This window comes from Camelus dromedarius, chromosome 10 (genome assembly GCF_036321535.1).
Source record: "Camelus dromedarius isolate mCamDro1 chromosome 10, mCamDro1.pat, whole genome shotgun sequence".
Classification (NCBI taxonomy): Eukaryota; Metazoa; Chordata; class Mammalia; order Artiodactyla; family Camelidae; genus Camelus; species Camelus dromedarius.
The window spans coordinates 37,963,010-37,989,403 of NC_087445.1; the positions used below are offsets into that span (position 1 = coordinate 37,963,010).

Consider the following 26,394-nt stretch of genomic DNA (forward strand, 5'->3'; position numbering starts at 1 on the left):
TGTCAATTTGTTTTCTGGCACTTCTTCTACATCTTCTTTATCATCTGGCACCAGTTCAGAAGCACTCAGAACCATCAAGTCATCTTCTGTTAATTCCCCAGGTGTGATGTCTATTAGCCTTTGAAGTTCTCCACCATCCATGTCTTTAAATTCCTCACCCCCATCACCTTTTTTCTTTGCCATATTCACCATCTCTTTCATGATTGCCTTTGATTGCTTATTTGGCTCTGTTGTAAATCCTGTGAAGCCATGCACAACATCTGAAAAGTTTTCTCCAGAAGAAAACTGTTATTGTTTTGGGCTTGATGGCTTTCACAGTGTTTTCTATAATGATGGCATCTTTAATGGTATAATCCTTCCAGACTTTCATGATGTTCTATCAGGGTTCTCTTCCATACTGTTGACAGTCCTTTCCACAGAGTACTATATGTGTAATGAGCCTTAAAAGTCCTTATGACCCTCTCATCTAAAGGCAGGATTAGGGACATTGTTTGGGAGCAAGTAGACCACTCTGATGCCTTCAGGTTTTGTTGAACTCAGGGGTTCTTGATGGCCGGAGGCATTGTCCAATATGAAAAGAAGTTCAAAAGGCAGCCTCATACTGGAAAGGTACTTCTCAACTTCATGGACAAAGTATCAGTAAAATCAGTCCAGAAGGGTTCCCACTATTTAGGCCTTCATATTGTACAACGAAAAGACTAGCAGCTGGTATTTATCTTTTCTGTTCAAGGCTTGGGAGTTAGCAGTTTTATAGATAAAAGTAGTCCAGATCATAAACCCAACTGCATTTGCACAAAGCAGTATCCTATCCCTGCCTGACTTAAATCCTGATACTTGCTTTTCTTCCTTTCTAATAAATGCCTTTTGTGGCATCTTTCTCCCACAGAATAGGACACTTTTATCTGCATTAAAAATCTGTTCAGGCAGATATCCTTTCCCCTCAATGATTTTCTTAATGGCATCTGGGAACTTGTCTGCTGCTTCTTGGTTGGCAGGAGCTGCTTCTCCTGTTATCTTGACATTTTAAAAGTCAAACCTCTTTCTAAAATTATCAAACCATCCTTTGCTGGCCTTAACTTCTCCAGCTTTAGATTCTTCATTTCCCTTTTGCTTTAGGTTATCATATAATTTTGCTTTTTCCTCAAATCATATTAATCTATAGGTATGCCTTTCCTATAACAACCCTGCATCCACATAAAAACTGCATTTTCAATGAGATAAAAAGGTATTATGCAAAAAATGGAAGGTTTTCACACCTGCTGGTACGTAGCAACAAGTTTCATGAATTTCCTTCTCTGTTTTTACAGTGATCCTTATGCTGGATTCGCTTGTCTTGAAATGGTGGGTAATTGCAACTGTAGACCTCAATTCATGGTCTATATGGTAAACATCAAGCAACTCAACTTTCTCCTGTAATGTCAATGACTTTTCTCTGCTTCTTGGGAGCATGTCCAGCATCACTAGTGGCACTTTGTATAGGTCCCATTGTGTTATTCAAGGTTTACAGTATTGCATTAAACATGGTGAAAAATAAGTGAGAACCACAAGAGATCACTTTTTCCTGCACTATGCAATTTACTGGAGAGATGAACTGCTCATATGATGTCTTAAGTAGATGGATACTCAAAAACACTTGAGTTCACCGCAATAGCAACAGGAGGTAGCTACAGAATTATTACTGTACTGCTGTACAGTGGGTACTAAAGTTAATTCTATGTGGTTACTACATCTTTCTCCATTTGCATTTCTCTCACTGAGAATAGCACCATGTGTGCATAACGTTTGATAAATTTAAACTTTTTATAATAACTTTGTGTATATTTTGATAGTAAGATAAAATAGACTAGTATGTACATATTTTTATGTTGATAACATGTTTCTTAATATTTCCATTGTTTCTAGGCTATGTGGTTTGTCTAAGTTTTTTCAAATTACCACAAATATCCAAAAAATTTTCCAGTGTATTTATTGAAAAAAATCTGCATAAGTGGAGCTGTGCACTAGGATCCTGTGATTTAAGAAACCCAGACTTAAAAAGAACCAGTTTCTGCTAGTGAAAATAAAGCCAGTTTCTTCTTCTTTTTTAATCATAATAACATAGCAACATAAGATACCTAAGAAAAACACCATAAATCTATTTCCTCAACGCAATCCTTTTTCATTGTATTTATTTCCTTCTGGTTTTATTATATGGGCATTTACATTTTATGGAAGTGTAACCATTTATATTCTTCTTTTTTCAGTTGGCATTACATTGGATACTTCAGCAAGTTTAATTACCATTTTTGATAGCATCAGATGTGTTCAGGAACATATAAGCTATTTGTGTCTCTCTTCAACTTGCCCATTCTATTTTCTAGTGGTGGACTTAGAAGATTTTCAGGATCAAATGAGCTAGAAAAAAAAGACAGTAAAACTCTCAAACTTTGGTGAAGTAATACAGATAGTCTCTTACTTTACCAAAGTTTTAAAACTGAACTTACACAATTTGAAATTAAGTGTTTAAATACAAATTCAAGTTTCATCTCAGTAACAAGTTTTTTTCCATCTAAGATTCATAATGTAAAATGCTAATTTTAGAATTTAGAAATTTTGATTCATAGTCTATGAATTCACCATACTTTGCAGGTAATCTGGAAAAGAGCAGTACATATTCAATTTTTGATTCAGATGCCCCTATATTCATAAACCTACCTGCCACCCATTTTACCTCAATATACTGCATTGAGCAGTAATTCTGGGGGGGAAAAAAACCTCTGAATTAATTAAGTAGTACAATAGCTGAAATTGGCATTGAATCAGCAGGTACAAAATATCACAAATTATTTAAAACCCCCTATTTTTCTAATATAAGGATCTCATTTCTTAAAGCATATTATTTAAACTTTTTCTTACAAATCTTATATTATGCAAGTTCAGTACCTGGCCTACAAGAGGAAATAAAGAGGGAGAAAAATAATTTCTAATGTAAGAATCAGCTTAACAGATTTTAACCCACTGATATTTATAAAGACTGTAAGCTTTATTTCCTGTTTCCCCTCTACCCCACAACTCTAACATCAAGTGGGTCATTTCCAGGCCAGAGGTATTTGGTTCCTTCATAGCATTACTCATTCAACTTATTCAGTCAGAGGCATAATCCATTTATAGATGAACAAATCTCTCCATTCTGCAAATTAGAACTCAAAACAATTCCAAGTATCATATGCATAGTTCCTTTTTTCATTACTGGACATTTGGGGTGTACATCATTATTAGAATGCAACATGCTATCATGGTATTCGAACATACTGCATGCATGTTTTGAACCAAAGCAACAAACTTAAAGCCCATCCATCACTGTTTTGATGCTTTTTTTCAATGTAGTTGTTTATTCCTGGCATGGTATTAACTTGTAGTAAATGTGCTGCTTAAGTAAATATTTGATTGCTTATTCATGTGACTAGTTAACATCGTCACTTGGTTTTAATAAAACCAAATAGTTATTACTGAGTCTTTTAAAATGGGTTAGTGTCTTACTTTATACAAATCATTAATTTGAGAAATGTGAAAGGTACAACTTACCAGTTTATTATTCAATAACTAGCTGATAAGAAGGAATCTAGGAGCCATTTAAAAAAGTTATGATTAACGCTGGAGAGCAAGTAAGTTTACGTTGTATTATAGTTCAAAAGGATCATTAGTATAATAGTCCAGATAAATTTGGTGAAGAGATAATGAGAGATGGTACAACGGTTGACAATTAGATTGCAGACCTCGGCAAAGTATATTCTCTTTTGGGCTCCCTCACCTGTAAAATGAAGGGATTAGGCTTTATTATATTTAAAGTTTTTAAGATTTGAATTTATCTGGCTTTCCATAATACCCATTCTTGACATTCAATTTTTGTCATATGGAATGTCTACTTGCACCAAGGCCATCCCATTTACATGACAATTGATGTCAGTTTACAATTTTTTAAAGCTCATTTATCAAGCTTTTTTAAAGTAACATATTTATAGAAATCTCAAAAAAAACCTGTATAATATATGCTCAGGTGGGATATATTACTGGCAAATTTGAGTAAGGTAGAAATCTGGTAAACTGTGAAAATGATAAACTAATTTAAGTTCTTATTCTTTTTGTACTTGTAAGATATTGTAGGAGTTATGTATGTTAATGACCATTTTCCCAGGACTAACGTTATCATCCAAATTGCACCATGCTGATATGCAGAAAAGCCATATCAAAATGTGTTATTTGGGGCTGCCCTAGTCAAGGTTGAAAATTACTATGAGTCATTGCATGAGTGGGGCTGAGAAATTTTCATAATACATTAGATCAGTTCCATCTCCTGATTTTTGTAGGAAGCTGTGGTCCAGAGAAGTGACGTGCCAGGGTCACAGATCTAATTAGTGTCAGTTGAGAAGAGCACCCAGATCTGACTGCCAATTCTACATCACACTGTCCTACTTCCACAGAGCAGGCAGTGCTCTGAGTAGGGAGAACTCTAAATGGAATACAAAATCTTGAAGGGACTTCACACAGGGGCCATCAGTTCAACTTATCATTTCAATCTGGAATTTCTTCTGCAGCACTGACAGCTATCATTCAATTCAACTTCTGCTTCACTGATAAGATACTCATTTATCCTCAGGTGATCCCTTTCTTTGACAGGCAAAGAACCATAAATACTTACACTGAGCTCTAATCTGCCATTTTGCAACTCTCACCTAGTTCTACTCTGAGTCAAAAAGGATAAATTGTACAAGTATTTACAAATATTTATCTATCAAATATATGAGACCAGCTATCATTCCTTAGTCACATGATCCTTCAATTATTCTCTGGGTTTCAGTTCATGGGATGCTCTCCAACTTGGTAAAACAACCCAGGATTTACTCTAATTTATGACTAACCTTTCACTGCATCCTGAAATTAGTATTGCACATGTGGTTTGACCAGCGCTTTTTATATGAGATTATTTCCCCATGATGAATTTTTCAGCACAAGAAACTTACTTCAGTTTGTAAACAGTTGGCTTACATGTTATTTCTAGCAAGTTAAAATCTCTAGATATTTTTCACCTATAGACTCTTGACAAATGCAATTTCATGTTTTTATCAATGGCTTTCTATTCTTTCTAGAATAGAAACACATGTGACTGGGTCCCTAAGTAGCTTGCCAGCCTCATCTCTATGCCATCCTTTCCCTTTGACCTTTGACAGGTCTTCTTAATTTCAAATACACCATCCTTCCCCTAGGCTTCCACATACTGTTCCCTTCAGCCAGGAATGTTTCCCTTGGGCTACCCAGGTCTAGCCATTCCTTAGTCATCCTTCAAAATTCAGTTCAAATACCACTTCTTTGTGGGACTCTTCTTTGCCCTTCTCCCCATGTTCCCTCAAGAGTACTTTTTTATCTTTCATAACATCCGACAAATCTACTTTAGTCTTATCCAATTAGTAATGAGATATGTCTTCTCAGTGTAGCTGAGGATGTGGTCGATGTCTATCTTTACGTGGCAAAGGTTTTGCATGACTTAGACATTCAGTAAATATGTCGAATGAATGAGTGAATATGAATTAGTATGATCAGTATTTTGGTTTTTCTAGGTGATTAAAAAAACACTTAGCTAAATTCTGGGGTGTATGTTGTAAAGAAGGAATTGTATAGGCTTCAGACAATCTTGAGAAGGAAAAACCTCTCTAAAAGAAAGAAGTGATAATAAAGTTTAGAAAACTACAGATCTACATTCTACAAAGAGGAATGGTAATTTTCTTCAGTCCTGATAGTAAGTAAGGAATGAGGAGCATAGTAGAAGGAAAACAAGCACAGCTGAGTGGTGTATTTGTTGTTTTACTGTTAATTTGACACATCTGAACCAAAGCATTCACAATACTTGATATACTTTGAAGAGAATCATATACTATAGTCTTAGACATAACCACAGAACAAGCAGAACAATTAAAACTACATAAGGCCTTAAAATATATCCACAGTGTGTATTATTTCAATATTCATTCATTTACAAATTAGACTACATACCATTAATTTTATTTTTATTTTTCTTTCATTGTTTTATTCAGGCAGGATTCATTCAAGGAAAGGCAACTTTTGCGTGTGAGCTTTATTTTTTACTACATTGGTTAATATAAAAGTTATGAATTAAATGTTTTATCTCCTGCATCCAGGAGTGAATCCATGAAATTCTCAGATAGTAATCCAAAACAACAGGTTCAATTCTTAAAAATAGTCGACGTGGAAAGGGACCAAATAGCCAGTCTGTCCGTGGTCTTAAAGGACATCTAGTGGACTTTCAGGTTTTCTAATAAGGACAGTACTGCATTTCTACGAGATTAGTCAAGTTGAAAACATGGCGTAAGCTCTAAATGTGTTTTAAATTACTAAAAGGAAAATTTTAAGTAGTTGCCTTACAGTACCAAACTTGTGAACCAAAACTAGTTAAAATTCAGTGCTATCATGACTTCTCATTTACAAGGTAACTAGTTGGTAAATTAATAGACGGCATAAAAATTAAGACTTACATTATTTTTTTAAAGGAGAAAATGTATGATAATAAGAGAATAGTGAAAATTCAATGTATTTTACAATAAAATAAGCTTTTAAATCTCTATCCCTGTACAACAGGGTTTAGGTCATCTCTAGTGAACTTGCATGATTTCATAGTTTATTCTATTATGAGTACTTGAACTGTTCTAGATATACAGCTTTTTATCGAAAGAATATTACATTTCTATACCAGGATAAGATTTAGTACATTGAGATGTTTTAAAAATATTTATAAATTTGTTTCTGATATGCAAAAGCATTTGGCAATACTTTTACAGCATTTGATTTTATAGAATTAAAATTTCATACAGTACTCATCTTGATGTTTAAAAAAAATTCACAGAAAAAATATAAATTACATAGCCTAACTGCATGATACTGTTTTTTTCCAGTTTCTAGTTTGGTAATCAAAACCTTCATTAAGTCTGTTAACAAATCATTACCTGTACATTTATGAAGGCAACTGACATGATTTGCAAACAAAACCTTCAGGTTTTATGTTATTTACCAAAGAGTGCAGTTCAGCAAGAAAAGAAAACTCAGTATGTAAATTTACAGAATACTTTACAAATTTACCAGTTCCTGTGACACAAACTGTTTCAATCTTTCAAGGTACTGTCCATAAAGTTCCACATCATTGTGACCTGCCCCTTCAACCCACAGAGGCTCCACAGGTCTTTGGCAACGCTCAAACAATGCGAGGCCATGTGAAAAGTCAATGACTTCATCTTCAGTCCCATGAATTATTAATACTGGGGAGGTTATCTTAGAGATTTTGTCAATGCTGTGAGGTAAAGAGAAGGGGGAAAAGTAAATAAATTAGCTATGAAAAGGAAACGTAAAACAAATTTTCTTGTATTATATTAGATAATTCAAACATCAGAACTGGCTTTGAATCAATTCAGAAGGGATGGATACCTCTTTGGTTTCAAATAAGATTAAAAAGTCACCTTTACATTACTCTCTACCTTAAGATTATATGATTATCATGTACTTCTATTTTGAGGGAATTACTCAAAGATATGGTCACCCTACTTCACCTTTCTACAACGTTGATGTTTTAGCACAGAAATTTACACTGCAAAAAGAGGAAACCAAGGATCATTTCAAGCCTTTGCTAACTTCATACTTCTTTGCACTTGTTATTTTCTCCTAATCTCCTACTAAAATGACAGCAAAATGTTTTTTTGTTTGTTTTGGAGTATTAACTCACAAAAATTGGGAGAATATAATAAAATGTAACAAGATTTTGGAGCTGGAAAGCAGATGAATGTGAGGTAACAGGCTGTAAGTATATGAGAAAACACAATTTTAAGAGGATAGAAGTGTAAAGTGAAGAACTAACCCACATTATACCATGGAATACCCCAGGAAGGCAAGGAATTGACGTGGGGTTGAGGTGGGTCATTCAAATTTGTAGTATTTATTCAAAGTCTATTTAAGAAATAGTTAGGTCCCTTCTCCCTCAGGTTCTTTCCCCTTCCTTTTGCAGCTGAATAACTGCCCTCAGTTTAAGGCAGAGGAATCATAGATAGCAAGTAAACATACACATACATATACTGGCTGCTATGAATCCTTTTTCCCTACTGGGCTCCCAGGATGCTAGCAGCCAGGCCTTCATCCTCTAAGGGGCAGTTTTAGAAGGAGTCTTCTTTAGAGATTATATCTACCTTAAGAGGAAAGATGTATAAATATTGACATCAGGAGTGGGGAACCCCAACTAATTGGCTTGACTAGATCACTCGATAATGAAACTCACAGTCAACAAAACTTAATCACCTGCTTCAGGTCAGCTCTTTAGTTCCTTACTCTTCCATATGAGCACACAACCAAGAATTATCAGATATACCAGAGGAAACACTTTGAATATAAGACAGGGGTCAAAAACAAACAATAAAAAAAGGGCAAACTGGAAGAGACAACAAACAATACAACGAGGAAACCTTACAAACAAATCAACTCTTTAAAAAAAATCCTGAGAGAGAGAGAGGGAGAAAGAGGGGAGAGAGAGGCAGGCAAGGCATTATAGCCAGAAAGTGAGGGTAGAAACTTGAAAAACAGGAAAATTATCAATGAAATAAATCAAGGCTGCATTTGGTAAAGAAAAAAAAATGCTTGGGTATATTATTTGCTGTCGTATGTTCAACAGTTAAGGAATTAAACAAAAAAGGAAATGTATGATCTTTTTTGAATAGTTTACTATTAGTGGTGCTCTCTGTTGGTGTAGCTGAAGTGAAAGAGGGAGCTAGACAAAGGTATAAGTTGGCAACAGTTTATCACAAATATCTCCCTATCATTTCTAACATTCAGCTAGACAGTATAATGTACATACCTTCCCATCTGCCATTGTCTAAAAACAAAAAAAACCCTTCAATAAATGTAAAAAAACAAAAATCTCCCACAGCCTGCTCTGTAGACTCCCATAAACTTCTCTACCAAACTAAGCCCTTACTGGCTAATGAAGAAAAAAATTTGTTTTTGAAATGACCTTTGCTGTTATAAAGAACCAAGTAGTGACATGGCTTTTGGCCCATCTATCATTCACAAAAAAAATCTTTGTATTGCTGCCAATTGGGGAAAGAAAATAAGACTGAAATTTTCCAGCTTCTCACTTCTTGCCTTCATCTTTTTTTTTTTTTTTGAGAAAAATAGGCCATCTTTTTTTTTTTTTTGCAATGAGGAAGAAGAGCTAGTGGGGAACGACCGTCCTGTGTTTTGTCTCACACTTATGTTTTTGCAGACTTTGTGGCAGCAATAACTATTCTGGTTCATTAAGACTCAACATTTTTGCAATCCATTTCTTTTGTATATCAGATATCATTAATTAGACATCATTCACTCATTTTTATGCACACGTGTCTCATTTTTCCCTCTACTTGTTCCTCTCCTCCAGTTATGCACCTCACTTGATGGCACTAGCATCCAGTAACAGTCAAATCAGAAACCTGGAAATTATATTCAAGTTCTTTTGTTTAGCATCTCATAAACAGTCTGACATTCAGTTCTATCAGTTTTATTTCTCAAATTCATTCTCTTGTCTCCAATACTAGTGCCACTATCTGGGATATACGACCCTCAGCACTTTTTACCCGGGTTACTAATGCTCAAGTGTTTCAGCCTTCTGACTGGTGTCAGGCCACCACCTTCTTCACAAATTTTAATTTTTTTCCACAATTTCTATAACATATGTAAAAAAGAAGCTCAAGGCTGAGTAACTTGTGTCTTAAGTGATGGAAAAAAATTCCCTCAGAAGTTTCTTTGAGTTAAACTACTTGAATATTAATACTTACTTTGGGAATGCATCAAAACAGTAGGTCTTCTTAGTATCAGGAAAAGCGACTCGCATTCCTGAGGTCAAAGGAGAATGAAGAATAACAGCAGCACTCTCATACCGAGCAGCAAGATCCACGGATGGTACTGTCCCTATACTCTGGCCATATACAATCACATTTTCAGGGCGAATGCCGTATCTACAAAGTTCACAAGTTTAAAAAAAAAAGAGTTGGCAGCCAGACTCACAAGAAATGTTCAATAGTTACTAAGGATTTACTCTTATAAAAGAATGACTTAGAATGAGACAGTAGTAATACATTTAAATTTAACATTTAAGTTTCTTAGTCACCACTATAATATTTAATGCTACAATAAAATCTATACTCTTCATTTATTTCCTGTTTCAATTCAATCTTTGGGAAAAATGGATGTGGCTTCTTAAAATTTTTAATCTTAAGAAATGAGCTTATTAAATCATTTATGCAATTCAGTATAGCATACTGCTGACTAACTTTGGAACATATTTTATCACTAATATTTTAATAGATTGATATTTCATGGATATTTAGTGTTTATTTTCCCTTTAAAGCAACGAAAGTTCTTTATTTCTCTAGACATCAAAAGTGGCTAAGTTTTATTTTCTGAGGTTGGTCACAGTGATGAAAATGCTACCCATAGTTACAGTATGGAATGAATATATGTATTATTTTAGCCAAGAGTAAATTACTATTTTACTCAAGATTTGCATTTACTTACCCATAAAAATAGATTAATGATTAAAAAGAGCAACAGATGAATGAGAATTCCAAATGCCACTTGGTCCAGTTAATTATGAACAGACTTCATGATAAAATCTCAAGAGTACTGCTTTACTTCCTTTAAAAATGATTCAGATTTAAATATGTGAACTCACTGACTCAATAAATAATACTGAGTATATACTATGTTCCAGGCATTGTTACTTGTCTGTAGGTGAGGTACTAATCCAAATGTAAGTTAGGAGCTCACGAATGTGAGACTAAGGGCTAGAGTGACATCAAATATGCCTTTCCACTTTAGCAGTCTGACAGTATTCACTTGGATACTAAGGGCCATTTGCACAACAGCTTTTAGTCTTTTGAAAAGGTGACAGAGCTTTCTAAGTATCCAACATTCATCAGGGAAGATCAAGACAAACCCTGTGTGTTCTCATGGCTCTTTCCAGGGCATGGGACTATTTGAACTATCTAGGTAACGACATACCTCCCCATAGTTTCTTCCAGTGAGTCCTACACAAGCATTTGGACCATATTCCAGAGATTAGGTTTCACCTACTCCAAACTGTCTCAAACTCTGAAAATCTTTTTTCTTCACAACAGACCTAACTTCATAGGGATGAAGAAATTAGGAAATTGGGAAAATGAACGTTTGCAGCATCAGCATAACTCTCGAGGCTGCACAGTTGCTGTTAGCTGAACAGCAGCACTGTTGGTGGCAACGATGGGTTTCAGGCTAAAGCTAGCAATGGCAAGGCTCCAGAGTAGCAGAAGCAGCTGCCAATTTAAGCATCAGAGAACTCAAAGCGGTAACAGAATTTCAGAATAGTACAAGTTAGAAAGGACTTTAGAGAGACCATCTAATCTAGGTCAGCTGCTTACTGAGCAGATGTTTAAAGTCAGAGTAAGTTAATGACAGCCCTATAATCAGAACCAGGGTATCCTGACGCCGTGTCAAGTGCTTTTTCTATCACAGCACACAGATAATGAGCTCAAAGACCATGGGGGAAGCGTTCATAGGGAGTATTAGTCCCTTATTTTCTGTTGATCCATCAGAAGTTCAGAAATTTGGATTATTATATTCAATTATCCTTAAAAGGTTATACAAATAATTATTTAAGCTGACTATTTTTCCCTTCCTAGTTACTTAAGCCTAACTTTTTATTTTAATCAAGGACATGAAAGGCATAAATTCTAATTACTCACATTTTATTAGATGATAGAATTCAAGAACTAGAAAGTATCTTGGGAGATCATTTAACTCAACCTCGTCATTAAACAAAGAAATAGAGGCTCAGAAAAGTTAAATAAATTTCCCCAGACTTCCTACACTTACCAACTCTTCTAACCCTATTTAGGGTTCAACATGAGAGAAAATATAAGTCTGAAATTTTATGCTAAACTAGTTTGTGGGACTACATAGCAATTTATCTTTTCCACTCCTGTTCCTCATTCATACTGGGCAAGTGTATAAAAAGATTAATTAAGCAACACTAGAAATAATTTTAGAAAGTCTCCTTTAAACTGATACCTGCTAAGATTTTTTAAAAAAGAAAAATAATAAAGTTGATCACTTACAAGAGGAGATTCTTTTACATAAACATAGAAAGAACACTTGGCTGGGTATTAGTATGTTTTGTTTGAACAGTTATCCTTTTGTGTTACTTAGAAGCACTAATAATAAAGGCTGTCTGCTTTAACTTACACCTTTAAAAACTACACTAATCCACTGAAGTTATACTTGAAGAGTGAATTATAGCATGTGAATTATATCCATAAATATGTTATTAAAAAATTATACTTTCCTGACAAGTATTATACTATATTTAACTGGCTGACTCTGAAAAGTGGGCACTCATTTTTGTTTGTTTTAGGCCTGAGGGGATTGACATCAGTACAACTGAAGCATATTTTGACTGTGGTCATTTAAGGTGGTTTTCAAGTTTATAAATTGTACTATTTTGGGCCTGCCCCACTCCTACCCTCAAACTCCTTACCTACTTACCATCTATTTTTTTTAATCTGTCAGATATGTTTTCATGTCATTTCAATTGATTTAAGAATCCCCTTTATATACAACTCTGCTATGTGCCCATAATTTTATTATACATCTTGAAGGGATTTGTAAATGGTTCTTGAGATATTTGCTAAAAAAGTTTATACCTACTAATAAAATTGTGGAAGTTCTCCCTAACTGAAACCATTACTATTTAAACATTAAATTAGGAATGGTAAGTTTTCTTTATGTCCTCTAGCTTCAGTCTAAAATACTGTGTAAGTCAGACAGCTTATCAACGTATAATGAGTAATAATGTGTACTACGGTATCTTTCTATTTAGTGTACACTGATGAGAAAATACACTGAAGTCTACCAAATTGCAGTATTTTTCAGAAAAAAATTGTAAGTATCTTGGGGGTTAGAAAAGATTAATGCTGAGGCAATTTCTATTTATTAATTATTATATAAAATAATGTAAACCCTGGCATAGGATTTCAACAAAAACAATTCAGCCTCTCTTACACTGTTAACGATAGATCAAGTGAATGATTAGCTAAATCACTGTTTTCTCTCATTCCCTTGCAATGTTGCAACTTTGAATGAACATTTTTGTATCACATTCCAGTAAGTTTATAAAATCAAACTTTTCATTAGCTTAAATTTTAAAGAAAATCACATGTACGCATGTGCTTAAATTTATCTCTAGTGCTTCAAGACATGTTACAAAAATAGATTTTATTCTATTCGCATACAAGACAATTTTAGTTAACCATCACAAATGTGGAAAACAACTCCTAATCACGATTTACCTTGTTCTAAGAGCAAGCCAAGCAGCTTCTATGTCTGCATAGAGGTTCTTCTCTGTTGGTTTTCCAGAACTTGCACCATATCCAGAATAATCATATGAGAATATATTACAATTAATCCGTGATCCCAGTCCTATGTAAAAGCTGCTCATCTGACCAAGATCAACAGCATTTCCATGTGAGAAGAGTAAAGTGTATTTGGCATTGGGTGAACAACGCACAAACATGCAGGCAATTCTGTTGCCTTTACTGGTTCTAGTCATGAAACACTCAATAGCATCTTTTTCTCTAGAAGAGTATTGCCAGTCTGCTCGTTCTGATAGGTGTAAAGTCCAGCGGCTTCCACTTTCATCACACATCAACGTGTAAGTTGGATCAGGTGGTAAAAATGCTAATTTTGAAGCAATTTTCCCTGGACAAGGTGGACAGCAGAAGAGGCAACACAGCTCACTAAATGAAAGATTATTCATCTTCTGAAAAAGAAAAGGATAGTCAATGTTTTAATCACTGAATGTGCGTTCTGTATTCACATACAACATAAAGTTAAAACAAAGACACTGGTAAAATCTACTAGCAATCCTGCTAATAGAAATAATAATAGTGTCTACTGTTACTGTTTCAACTATCCTTCCCTAAACAGATTTTTGGCATCTTTCTCGAAATACTTTAAATCCTGAGGTGAGGTATATACTCCCGACCAGGAGACAGACTCAAATACTAAATGACACATTTCAAATAGCAGTGGTATTTTATAATATTTAAACAAAATATGAAAAATAATACTATTACCAGAGAGTAGAGGTGATATTTCTTATTTCTCCACAAATAACATAGGAGGTATAAATTATTTTTAATTTGTAATTTCTGTGTAACTCAGTGAAAATTCTCAGAAATCTCATGGAGAAGCTAGGGATTTAACATAATTTAACATAATAAATATAATAATGTCAGTTATGAAGCACTTACTGTTTGTCAGGCATTGTACTAAGTTCTATGCATATTACCGTTAATCTTCTGAGCAACCCTGTATGGTGCTCTGAGAAGAGAGACTTGTGCAACATGAGACAGTGGTTGATCCTGATCAAATCCTGGCTCCATCACTGTCCTACATTACACTGCCTCAAGGGCTCAGAACACTATTTGCCTCTGGAGCCTATTATTTTAGCCGTGGTGCCAGTGGCCTAAATAACCTATATAACATTAAAATATATATATATATGAATGTATGTGTGTAGGTATGTAATTACTGCCCATATTAAAAAGGCCACAATATAAAGTTTATTATGGACAATGGTAAAATCTGCTCAAGGAAAATCTCCTAAATGGTTAGATGGAAAGGAGCATAAGTTTTTAAGTCAAAGATAGCATTTATTAGCTGTGTGTCCTTGGGCAAATTATTTACCTTTTTGACTCTCATTGTCTTCATAAGTAAATGAGGCCAATGCCTTCACAATATGGTTGTGAAGAACAATACTACATTTAACATAATAATGACCATATAGTTTGCACACTCTGAAATGGTCTACTTTCTCCTATGTCTTTTTTATTAATACTTTAAAAGTAGCCATAGTTCATATTAACTCAGGAACAAAAACAAAGTACTACTTGCCTGCCTTACCAGCATTTCCTTCTATCTTATTCTTTCTCAAATTCCTATCTTTTTAGCAGTAGTAGACCATTGCTTAGTTCCAGGTAGAAGACATTCAAAACAAACACCTCCCAGAGGTTTGGTGGCACCTAATTTTCTTTGAAAAAAAAAAAAATCTAAATACAAGGATGGGGGGAAAAATACTTCATTATACCAAAAAATGAGAAGAAATCACCTCAGAAGAGTGACAAAAGAATTGAGAACATACACAAAGAAAGAATGCCTCTTTAATTACTGAATCAAAATCTGGTTTATACTGCTTAATACAAATATGTTAACTGCCCAGTGTAAACTAATTAGGTGGAAAGAAGCAGCAGAAACTGCACAGAGAGAGAAGCAGCAAAGGTAGGAATGACATAAAAGGCTTTAAAAGATGAGCAAAGGAAAGGCAGAGAAATGTCTCTTGGCTGAAGTGAAACATCTTTACTTGCTATTTTATCTTTATTCCTTTTCAGCCTTCAAAATAAATATAGCCTGAATAAGTTAATGTCCTACTCTGGTTGGAACAAGAGTCAGATAGAAAAGAAATGATAACCAGGTGTCACCTTTAGTGCTAACTCTAATTGGCTCCATGAAGCATCGTGCTGAGAAGGATTCGAAGGCATGTCCAGGGCTTGGCAGGCAAAGAATGTGTGATAAATTAGCAATGCCTACTACAGAACTTGGCTAAAAATTTATTATCCTGGCCAGGAGGATAAAGGATCTGGTAAGGAAGATGGCAGAAGAGAGTTCAAAGGGTCAGTTCCAAAGAAGGAGATGACTAGAAGAAGATGAGGCAGAAGGTACAGTGTATCCATCCTATCTGTTTAATAATCTTCCTATGGTTATTTCTCAGCCTCAATTACTTTACATGCCTTCAACTGCTGACCCTCAACAGCCTATTAAAAGCTTGAAAAATAAGCAATGTGGATATAGCTAGACTATATTCCTATTATTTACCTCTTGGACATGAAGACTTTCATATACCATAATAATTTTGAAATAAACCTTGCTGACTGAATATATATAATGCTGCAGAGATGCTTCAGGGGATGAACACCAAAGGAAAGAAGTAGACAGGAGAAAAAGCTGCAGTGTCAGTGTCCAGTCTAATGAAAGATAACCTGATCTTAATGGTAGAAGAAATTATTTCCACCTCCACTGCCTTAAACCCAGGTAACTGGTATCCACTTAATAATAAAAACTTGCAAATTATTGCTTTCCTAATAAGAGTTCTTCTGGTATAGAGCAGCAACATAGACTTGCTTAAAAAAAAAAGTTATTCTCTCCTTTTCCGTGAATGTGAAAAACTTCACAATAGAAAATACAAATAAAACAAACCAAAGTTTTAGCATGATCAGAGCTGAGCAAATTACTAAGTGAGAAAATCTTATTCTTGATAAATCATTAAAATATCTTGTAAAATTTAGATAATTTAAATCAAATTTGTTTCATATAACTCATCTGAATTAAAATATATCATTTACTAGTTATTTCTTGGCAACAAAATCTTGAAGAGACAAGGCAGTGAATAATCATAGAGGGAAAATGATAGACTTCTGAGAGTACACATGTCCTGCAACAAATTGAATAATGTACTGCAGAATTTTTGGACCAGACAAAACAAGGATCTAAAGTTATAGTAAACCTGTTTAAAAAGAGAAGAGAGGGAGAGAGAGAGGAAAAAGATGAGGCAGAAAAAAAGTGTCAGAAATAAAAATCCAACTGGAATCCTTGGTATTAAAAAAACAGTGTCTGAAATAAAGAACTAAACCAATGGGTTGTGCACAAGTACCATTAACAGTTTAAGAACACGTTAATAAGCTGGAAAATCAGGGTTGAGGAGAATAGACAATATAAAATTTAACTAGAAATACCAGTATCAATACCATTAAAGTCCCCCCAAAAAATCAGAGAGGAGAAAATAAAGACAACCTAAGAATTTTTCAGAACTAAAGAGAAAATTCAGATTGAAATAGCTCAAAATACCAAATAGATATTTAAGAAATCTTTCACACATTGTAAAATGATTATAAATCAACAAAAAATGTTAAAAAAAGAAATCTTTCACAGCTAGACATATTACAGTAAATATTAAATCTGACAGAAACAAAAATCTGAAAGTTCCCAAAAAGATTAGCTACAAAGGAACAAGAATCAGATGAACAGCTAACTTTTCAATAGCAACACTAGAATCTGGAAGACATGGGAGGGATACTTTTAAAGTAAGGAAAACACTTTGAAGCTAGAATTTCACTGAAATAAAATACCATTTTAATAGGAGGATAAAATAAAGATATCTGCAGGCACACAAAAACTCAGGACATTTACAAGACCCTCTTTGAAAAACTCCAGCAAGAAGGAAAAGAAATCCAAGAGAAATCTATGAGCTATCTGAGATATGACAAATAAAGGAAAACAGTTAATGTATCTTTTTTTGTAAGTAAGCAATGGAGGGGGAAAAAAGGCAATAAAGTATATCCCTAACAACCCAGATTCAAAACTTCAGAGAATACCAGTATGGAGAGGATTGAAATAAGAGTTACAGAGTATTCAAGAAGTAAAAATGTGTTGGGACACTGGTCACTTGACTTTTTCAGAATATTAATGATCATAAGCTTAAGACACAGAAGGAAAGCATGAATATGACTCTTAATAAGTCAGATATAACTACTATAAAAATGATAGTTTGTAGGGTACACCTGAAGTAGTTATAGTTATTCATTACAAATGTCTAGATTTGAATATTTATCAACATGTTAAATTCAAGGAGTGAAAGCACAATAAAATAAGAAATGAGAAATTAAGGGCCGTTATCAATAGAATAGACAACAAAAAGTAACAGAGAAATAACAGACCCAAAAGCTGATTCTTAGACAGGGCTTCCACTCTACTAATAACAACTAGCAGCAATTGAGTACTTATTAAGTGTCAGGTCCTGTTCTAAACACTTTTTATCTATTAATTCATTTAATTCTTTCATCAACCCTCTGACATGTAGACTATCATTACAACCATTTTGCAATTGAGGAAATAGAGACACAGTAGTTACATAACCTGTCAGCGGTCACATAGCTGGTAAATGGTAGAACTAACAAGTGACAGAATGACTCTGGAACTTGAATTCATAATGACTGTTTTATGGAAAGAATACTCAGACAAGACTTACCAAGAGAAAAAGATAAGCAAAACCCAAAATACTAAATGAAAAAGCAGACTTACAGACATAGGTTTTAAAAGTAAAAAAAAAAATCGTATTAATAAATTAACTTTGATAAAATATATGAATTTCTTGAGTAATAACAACAAAAAACCCAATTAAAAAATGGACAAAGGATCTGAAAAACATTCCCAAAGATATACAAATGGCCAATAAACACATGAAAAGATGCTCAGCATCATTAGTCATTAGTAAAATGCAATTCAAAGCCACAATGATACTATTTCATAACCTCCAGGATGCCTATAAGCAGAAAAACAAGGCTTGACAAGGATGTGAAGAAATTGGAACCTTTGTACACTGTTGGTAGAAGGAAAATGGGGAAACTATTTGGAAAAGTTTGGCAGTTCCTCAAAAACTTAAACACAGAATTACCATTTGAACAAGCAATTCTACTAAGTATAGACTAGAAAAATAAAAATATATTTTTACATAAAAACTTATACATTAACAGGAGCATAATTCATAATAGCCAAAAAGGGTAGAAACCACCCAAATAGATTATCAACTGATAGATGGATAAAAGGTGGTATGTCCACACAATGGAATTTATATAGTCATAAAAAAGGAACAAAGTATTGATGCATGCTACACAGTGGATGAATCTTGAAAAAGTTCTGCCAAGTGAAAGAAGCCAGTCACAAAAGAGATCATTTATCTTATGATTCTATTTATATGAAATGTTTAGAATAAGCAAATCTAGAAACAGAAAGAGATTACTGGTTGTCTAGGCCTGCAGAGCGTGGGAGAGTTGGAGAATAATAGCTAAGATTCGAATATGGGTATGGGATTTCTTTTGGGGGGTAATAAAAATGTTCTAAATTTGATTTGGGTGGTGGCTGCACAACTTTGTTAATATATTAAAGCCACTGAATCATGCATTTTATTTGTGTGTGTGTATTTGCGGGGGGGTGCGGTTATTTTTAATGGAGGTACTAGGGATTGAACCTAGGACGTCATGCATGCTAGGCATGCACTCCACCCCTGAATCATGCATTTTAAATGTTGCTTGTATAGGAATTGTATCTTAATGAAGCTGTTGGAAAGAAGGAAGGGAGGAAAGGAGGAAGGGTGGGAGGGAGGGAGGGAGAGAGGGAAGACAGACAAGACTAGACTGTGGAAAGCCAAGGTAACTTTGCAAAGAAAGAATAAAAGTATGTTATGTATTTGTGGGATAGCTGGGAATTTTCTCTCCCAGGTATTAGGACAGACCTCACAGAGCCAAAGTAATAAAGACAGATCACTGCTGGCGCAGAAACAAAGAGACCTAGTAACAGAAGATGGAGCTTATAAACAGACCTATGTATAAATGATAATATCCTATGACCTAGATGGTTTCTCAAAACAGTAGGAAAGGATGAATTCTTCAGCAGATTGTGCTGGGAAAACCTACCACATAGGCAAAAGTAGTTGGATGCCTACCTCAGTATATAGAACACAAACTCCAGGTGGATTATAAACCTAAAAGGAAAACTAATACAACTTAAAAAAAATCCACAAAAGACAAAACACAAGCAAATTTAGCTTCATTCAAATAAAGGATTTCTATTCAGTGAAAAATGCATTGGGAAAGACAATTTCTTCATCCAAAACTGTCAGAGGGTTAATATCTAAAATAAGAAACTTCTGCAAAAACAAGGAAATAGCAGGTTCAAAGAAGGAATGAATGAAAAATATGAGTAGGCAATTTACAGAAGGATACACAAAACTAATAAGTATATGAAGAAAGGTCACTCTGGACCTCTAGTGCCATGCAGAGTATCTGACACATAATGAGGTTTCAGTATTTTTCAGATGAGTAAGTTAGTAAATAAGATTAACTCAACTCTCTGCATCTAAGAAGCCCCAGCCAAACAAAGAAAAATGTTTACAAATCGCAGGTTAAGAAAGGAAGCAAACTGGTTTTGTGACAATTACTTAGGTTTCTTGCCGGGGGGCAGAACAGAAGCAATCAAATAAAAACATATGAACCTAAATGAGGGAAGGAGGGTGCAGGCAGGAAAAGCACTGCTAGTTACTAAAATCATTCAGTGCATTATGAAGCACAGAACAGAAAAGTCTTCCAGGGAGAAGGAAATCTTGCCCCTCCGGAAATCAATTCACAAAATGAAAGGTCAGTTTAATGTTAAACAGATGGCCCACTGTGAAAATTAAGGTTTTCCTTTTGGCAAGGGACTCGGAGTTACTTCACTTACATAGCAGGAAGAAGTTCCTAAAATCGTATGAAATAATAATTTAAGAACATGCTTCTCTTGGTAACTTTTTCCTGCTCAATAACAAAGGAAAAAAAGATGAACATCTGAGTCCTTTCTCAGCAAAATAGAAAGACTACTGTTAAAGAGTGTCCTTAAATAAAATGACATACTATAATCTCCTTCCCTTCTTCTGACAGAAGAAATTACTGAAATGACTTCTGTAAAGTTCTGGTGTAATAACATTTACTGAAAAAAATCTCTCTTTGATCTCTTTTGTAATAGTTTCTTGGGAATGCAGATTGACTCATATTACTACCATCTACAAGGAGAATTGATTCTCTTACGGTTCAAGATTTTGTTGTAATGAACAGAACTAGTACGTAAAAGTCTTTTAAAAAAGGTTTTAGAGAGAACCTATCTATGCTGATATAATCTTATCCAATTTAGAGTGTAGTTAGTATATGATGAACTGCTTAAATTTTAATATAGTAGATTTCATGTTAAGAACTACATTCTAAAGTCCAAGATGAATTTCTTTGAATTTGATTTCATGCATGGAAATCTGAGAAAGTAACATTACATATTCTGTTTTGCAGAATGTCAGAATTTATCATGTTACCTAGAGAATCTGTAACTACCATTTTCAATTAGTTATAGGTCCATCTACTTGGCAATCAGGCTTCCAAAAGTACTAGTGATTCAGAATAACAGCAAAACTTCCCAGAGATTAATTTTTTTAATTAACCAATCTCTGAGCATTCAAAGACAAAAAATAATTGTAAATGGGAAGACTGCACAAAATGTAAAGACTTGTCTGTTTGCTACCATAAAAAAATAACAACCTACTTCTGATGCTTACCTTTGGTTATAAAAATTAAAGTCTGTTTTTTTGAAAAGATAAACTGATGAAGAAACCAGAAAGAATAAAAATAGAATTAGATTTTATAGCAGAGCCTGCCTAACAGCATGAATGGATAAAAAAGCTGGATGTTTGATTAAAGAGCAAGAGTTAGCAAAGATCAGAATCAAGTCAGAAGTGATAGCACAGAAAATACCCAACTAGGAAAAAGAAATCAGATTGTAGGTTAGTTCTGTACAAAGGGTCCATGTATCTCAATAAACTAATCTAAAGAAAATCACCATAATACTAACTATACAAAAGAGGTCAAGTAGCCTAGAGGTGTATCAATATCAAAGCAAGAAAAATTAAACTCACTTTGGTATTCTTTGAGGCCACCAAACAAGTTAGGCACGGTCACCCTAAGATCCAATATGTAACCTGTAGCAACATTGACCAAAGTACAGTAACAAGTGAAATCATTCATGAGTGTTCCCATCTTTAGAGAGCCATATATATTACAGAGTTTAGGGCATACAGAGAAGCTGAATATTCACCATTAAAGAAATTTGGCAAAATGCTTATTTTTCAGTCAAGACAGCATCCAAAATACTTAACAATGATAAAAATTTCTGCTAAGTATTACAAACTAGGTGTTTAGTATGATGTTGTTTTAACACATTTTCTTATTTGTATATCTTATGTAGAAATACAGCTTATGGAATTCGTGTCTTTGGGGCAGGTTGTATTTCTTCTTTTACAACATTACAGGAATTTGCAGCAGAAGTACTCCATCGTCTGTGAGATCACGGGACTTGACTGGGTGGACTGCTAGGAAAACTAAACTCTGAAGACAGAATACATGGGTCATGCTACATGGGAAAGGAAACTTAAAAACTTAAAAAAACTTTAAAGCACTGTATTTTTTATATTTCATATTGAAAGAAGAAATTTGTCAGAATTTGAAAGAAACTAGTCAGTTACTTTTTAAGGCAGTCATTTTTAAATACTAGTAAGAGTCTAGAGATACTTAGAGTAACTGGGCCAATTTGTCATTTAAAAACAGTTACGAAACATGGCTTTTGTAAGCAAGTCAAACAGATACCTTAAAAATTGTGAGTTTAGAAGTTTCTCAAATAGGCAAAACATACTGAGCAATGTCAAAATAAGTTTCCTTTCCTGTTGGTGAGAGTTGGGGTTAGACACACCAAAAAAGTTGGTTTACTAGAGGTACCAAAAAAGTTGGTTTACCAGAGGTATCAATCCTAGTATTAGTTATAAATTTATTTTTTTAGTAAAAGAAAGTGAGAATTAGAAGTGAGGAAACTGGATCTATGACAATATTACAGAAGGTGGAAATTACAGCTGAAGAGCCTATAAACTATGCCAAGCAAACAGGGTCAGAAGTCCTACACAGGTCAATGTAGCCATTTTTGTTTTCCCTTGGTTTCTTAATACTTACACTGTCTAATACATGAACCACTAACTACGTATGGCTATTTAAAGTAATTAAAATTAAATATTCAGTTCCCCAGTCATACTAGCCACACGTGACAGCAGCTACCAAATTGCACAGTGCAGAATAAGCATTTCCATAACTGCAGAAAGTTCTATCAGGCAATGCTGAACTAAAACCTTTCAAACCAAGGCAATCCAGAACCAGAGCTTACACACTTCATATTCATACTAGTTGTAAATGCTGGAACGCCTTCCTTTCTGAACTTTCCATCAAAGTACAAATAAGCTATTTTTATAGATCCTGCTGAACACTGTAACCAGCCAAAACTCTACCTACACAACACTGTTTTACAAGATTACTATCTTGACAAAAATATTACAACACCTAACCCAATTTTAATCTAAAAGCCATTTTATTTAAAATGAGGAATGCAAATCAATTAGGGTATCTATACATTTAAATGCATGGTTTTGATGTGTCAAAGGAATTCAACGTTCTTGAAAGGTTCTTTGTATGCTGGAGGCGCAAGTAAACCATGAGGAACCGTAAGAACATTTGTGACTATTAGCTAACTAATTTCTGAATACTGCCCATACAGTATTCTAAACTCGATCTTGATGATCCACTTATGCAATGCCCGAACAAGTGCATCAAGTCTTCCTGATTAAACAAGCAGAAGGACAGGTTGTCGACTTTTGCAAATGTTAATATTACAGATTCCCATAAAACTCTTAGTGACTGGAAAGTGCTATTAGCTCAGCTTTCAAAGCCACACCTCTACACACTGCTGACCATAAGCTAAAGCATGAACAGACACACATTTCCCTACCCATAATCATCAGTTTTTTGTCACTTCTAATGAAAAACTTTCCAAAACATGCTTATCCTCAAAGTTTACAGAAAAGCTGTCAAAGTACATTGGTAGAGATATTCCACAAATACACATTATTTCCTCCACATTTATAATAAGCAAAATTTGTTTCTGGGACATTTTTCAGATGAACACTTAATACATTACACACCTTATAATATCCATCTATAGCACAATATAATCTAATTAAAGTAGTCATAAGTTTCAGAAAATTTAAGGACTATTGATGATTATAAATAATGAACACAATCTTTTTCAAAAAGAGGGCTCAAATTATTGGTATCCCAGTTAGAATTCCATGAGTCATAAAAAAAGATTATAAAGCCATTTACCATCAACAATGAACAATACCAAATCAGTCATTCCTTATCAAGTAGTAAATAAAATAAGCTGTTCCAATTAAGTAAAAACTACAACGGCAAAGCTTTTGTTCTCAGGAAATTGAAATTGCTGCAAGATATCCTGGCACCACAGTCAAAAGACAGAAATGTAAATGGTGATAACACTACTACCATATTCAAATAATTATTAAACAGGCTTCAAAACTAAGATTTAATATAATATTTAAAAGTAACATTGTAATATTATAAAATTGTATTACAAGACATGGTTTAACAAATTTCAAACACAGGAGGTTAAGAAATAAAAAGTAACTCTCCCTGTCAGGCTAAAATAAGTACTGGTTAAAAGTCAATTTAATAATTCAGTTCCCTAGATACCCTTCCTAATTCAGAAAGCCAGAGGTTTACATTGGAAGAATCTTCTCTGAGGAATCAGACTAATCTGAAAGACAGAGCCAAGGATACTGTTACACAGGGAAGCTGTGGGAATGAGGATGTCCATAATAGTAGGGGGCCTTCTGTAAGTGGGATGTCAACATGTAACAAAGAAGCAATATTGTTATCTAGAGTACTGAGGTAAACATCAAAAGAATCCTTCATAAGAAAGTTAGTATTCCCTGGAAAAGAAGAGATCAAGGAGATGGGGGCCTGGGCTTGCTAATTTTCAAAACAAACTTTGTAGAATCATTTGGCTTCTTAACTATATGCTTATATGAATTTGATAAAAATTAAAAATTTAAAATAAAAAAGTCTCTTCCTTAATTCCACCCCAAACTCAAACCCGAATGAGGTTCAACCCCAGAAACTATGACTTTGGGTCATTTGCTTTTAGATCTGGTGCTTAATACCACACTCATATATTTATCTTCTGCTATCATTATGTAGTGTTATTATGAAGGATTCAGAGAATTTACCCTTCTTTCCCTCCTTCTCTGCTCATTCTGATGTTATTTTTAGTTTATACTGGTTATTCTTATAACTTGATATTTATACTTGAATCTCCATTTCTTGTTCCATCAACTTTAGGAAGTTTCTATTGGCTCCCCATGTAATCGAATACCATTATTGTTGGCTATACAATTACTTTCACAAAGTTTTATATCATCTGCAGTTTGTTTTATAACTATTACATCTTTGTTTCATCTATAGGTTGATTTTTTTAAAAAATTGGGTAACAATAAAAAGTATTTACGCTATCCATTGCCATCTCAGTGGTGTGATAATACCCAGAGACTGAGTAGTTATCACTAAGTTCCAAGTGTTAAGGTGTTTATAATTCTGATAATTGCTCAAAAACAAGGCACATTTCACTTTGTTCTATATTTGGACTTTCTAAAGAGCCTTTAATTTTCCTGGAGCTGCTGCTTGTTTTGAATTTTCTAAAACTTCGTAAGTTTTTATCATATTTAACACATTCCAACTCCTCAGAATTTGTGCAACAGAATCCATGTTGTTTTTTGAAGTTCTTAGACCCCAGTGAGTTCTGTTCTAATCTGAAAACAGTTATGTTCTGGGCCAGTTCACAGCTCAGCTGTCTGTCTACCTAGGATTTCTTTTCATCATTTTCTGTTGTTCTATAATCATAGTCTTTTTGATCTAAAGCCTCAGGACTTTCTTTAGCATAAAGAATTTTTCTTCCACGATTTCTTTATTCCTTTCCATTTTCTTCTCTTTCCACCAGGAATTATAAACTTTTCTTTCCTTTCTCCCCCTCTCTCTCTCAGCTGTATGTTCTAGGGAATTTCTTTTCATTTATCTTACTGATTACTACCTTGGTATTCTGGAGTGTAAAATCAATTTTAACATTAAAACTTAATTGTTTTATGGGTGTAATATCTTCTCAAATCTCACTCAGAATGCTAACTGAGCCAAACTGTTGTTCTGTCCATCTGTGTTTTTCAGATAATGCTTGCTTCGTTTGTTCATCTTGGATTTTCATGCTATTAGACTGCTCCTTTACAGACTGTTCATATTTATGAACAAAGAACTAAACTGAGTTTCCTTTATATTTGTGTAAGCATGCTGACCCAAGAGACTTTTAGTATGAATAGGACTGTCTGCAGGCTTTGTACTTCCGTAACTACAAAAATAAAGAGGATTTCTGGGGATAGGGTACTTAAGTTTGAGAGTCAGTCTCAAGTCTTTCAATCTCTCGTATAACACACCCTGCCTATGGAACAAAAAAGAGTTGTTTACCATCTTCACTGGGAAGAGAAGATACTTTACAAATATTCAGGGACATGGTACAGCTTTAACTATTTGGTCCAGTAATTCAGCTAGGGATTCAAACCAGTAAATTCTTCCAATTAGTACAGTATAGTCCAGAAACTAAAAAGTTCATGACTCTAGGGAAGTTAATCTCTTTATATTTAACTCTTTTCTAAAAAATGAGAAGTTTGAACTAGATATTAACATTTCTTCTAGTTCTAAAACTTTATGATTAAGCCTCATTTCTCAG

The 26,394-nt window shown here is 34.2% G+C and overlaps 1 protein-coding gene across 6 annotated transcripts in view; it reads right to left on the reverse strand.

The window, feature by feature from the left end:
- Nucleotides 1-1,960: 1,960 nt before the first annotated feature.
- ABHD17B (abhydrolase domain containing 17B, depalmitoylase) overlaps nt 1,961-26,394 on the reverse strand; it is a 40,661-nt gene continuing 16,227 nt past the window's right edge. For 2 of the 6 annotated variants that reach the window (XM_031449867.2, XM_064490271.1), the window contains 5 exons: nt 21,644-21,706; nt 13,389-13,858; nt 9,843-10,022; nt 7,129-7,336; nt 2,415-3,790 (listed from right to left, as the gene is read on the reverse strand). In XM_031449867.2, the coding sequence (XP_031305727.1) occupies nt 3,743-3,790; nt 7,129-7,336; nt 9,843-10,022; nt 13,389-13,855 (903 nt within the window). In that variant the 5' untranslated portion in view covers nt 13,856-13,858; nt 21,644-21,706 and the 3' untranslated portion in view covers nt 2,415-3,742. Of the gene's footprint in view, nt 2,395-2,414; nt 3,791-7,128; nt 7,337-9,842; nt 10,023-13,388; nt 13,859-14,994; nt 16,974-21,643; nt 21,707-26,394 lie in introns of those variants that run through there. The other 4 variants (XM_064490272.1, XM_064490269.1, XM_064490270.1 and 1 more) reach the window with 4 other exon arrangements.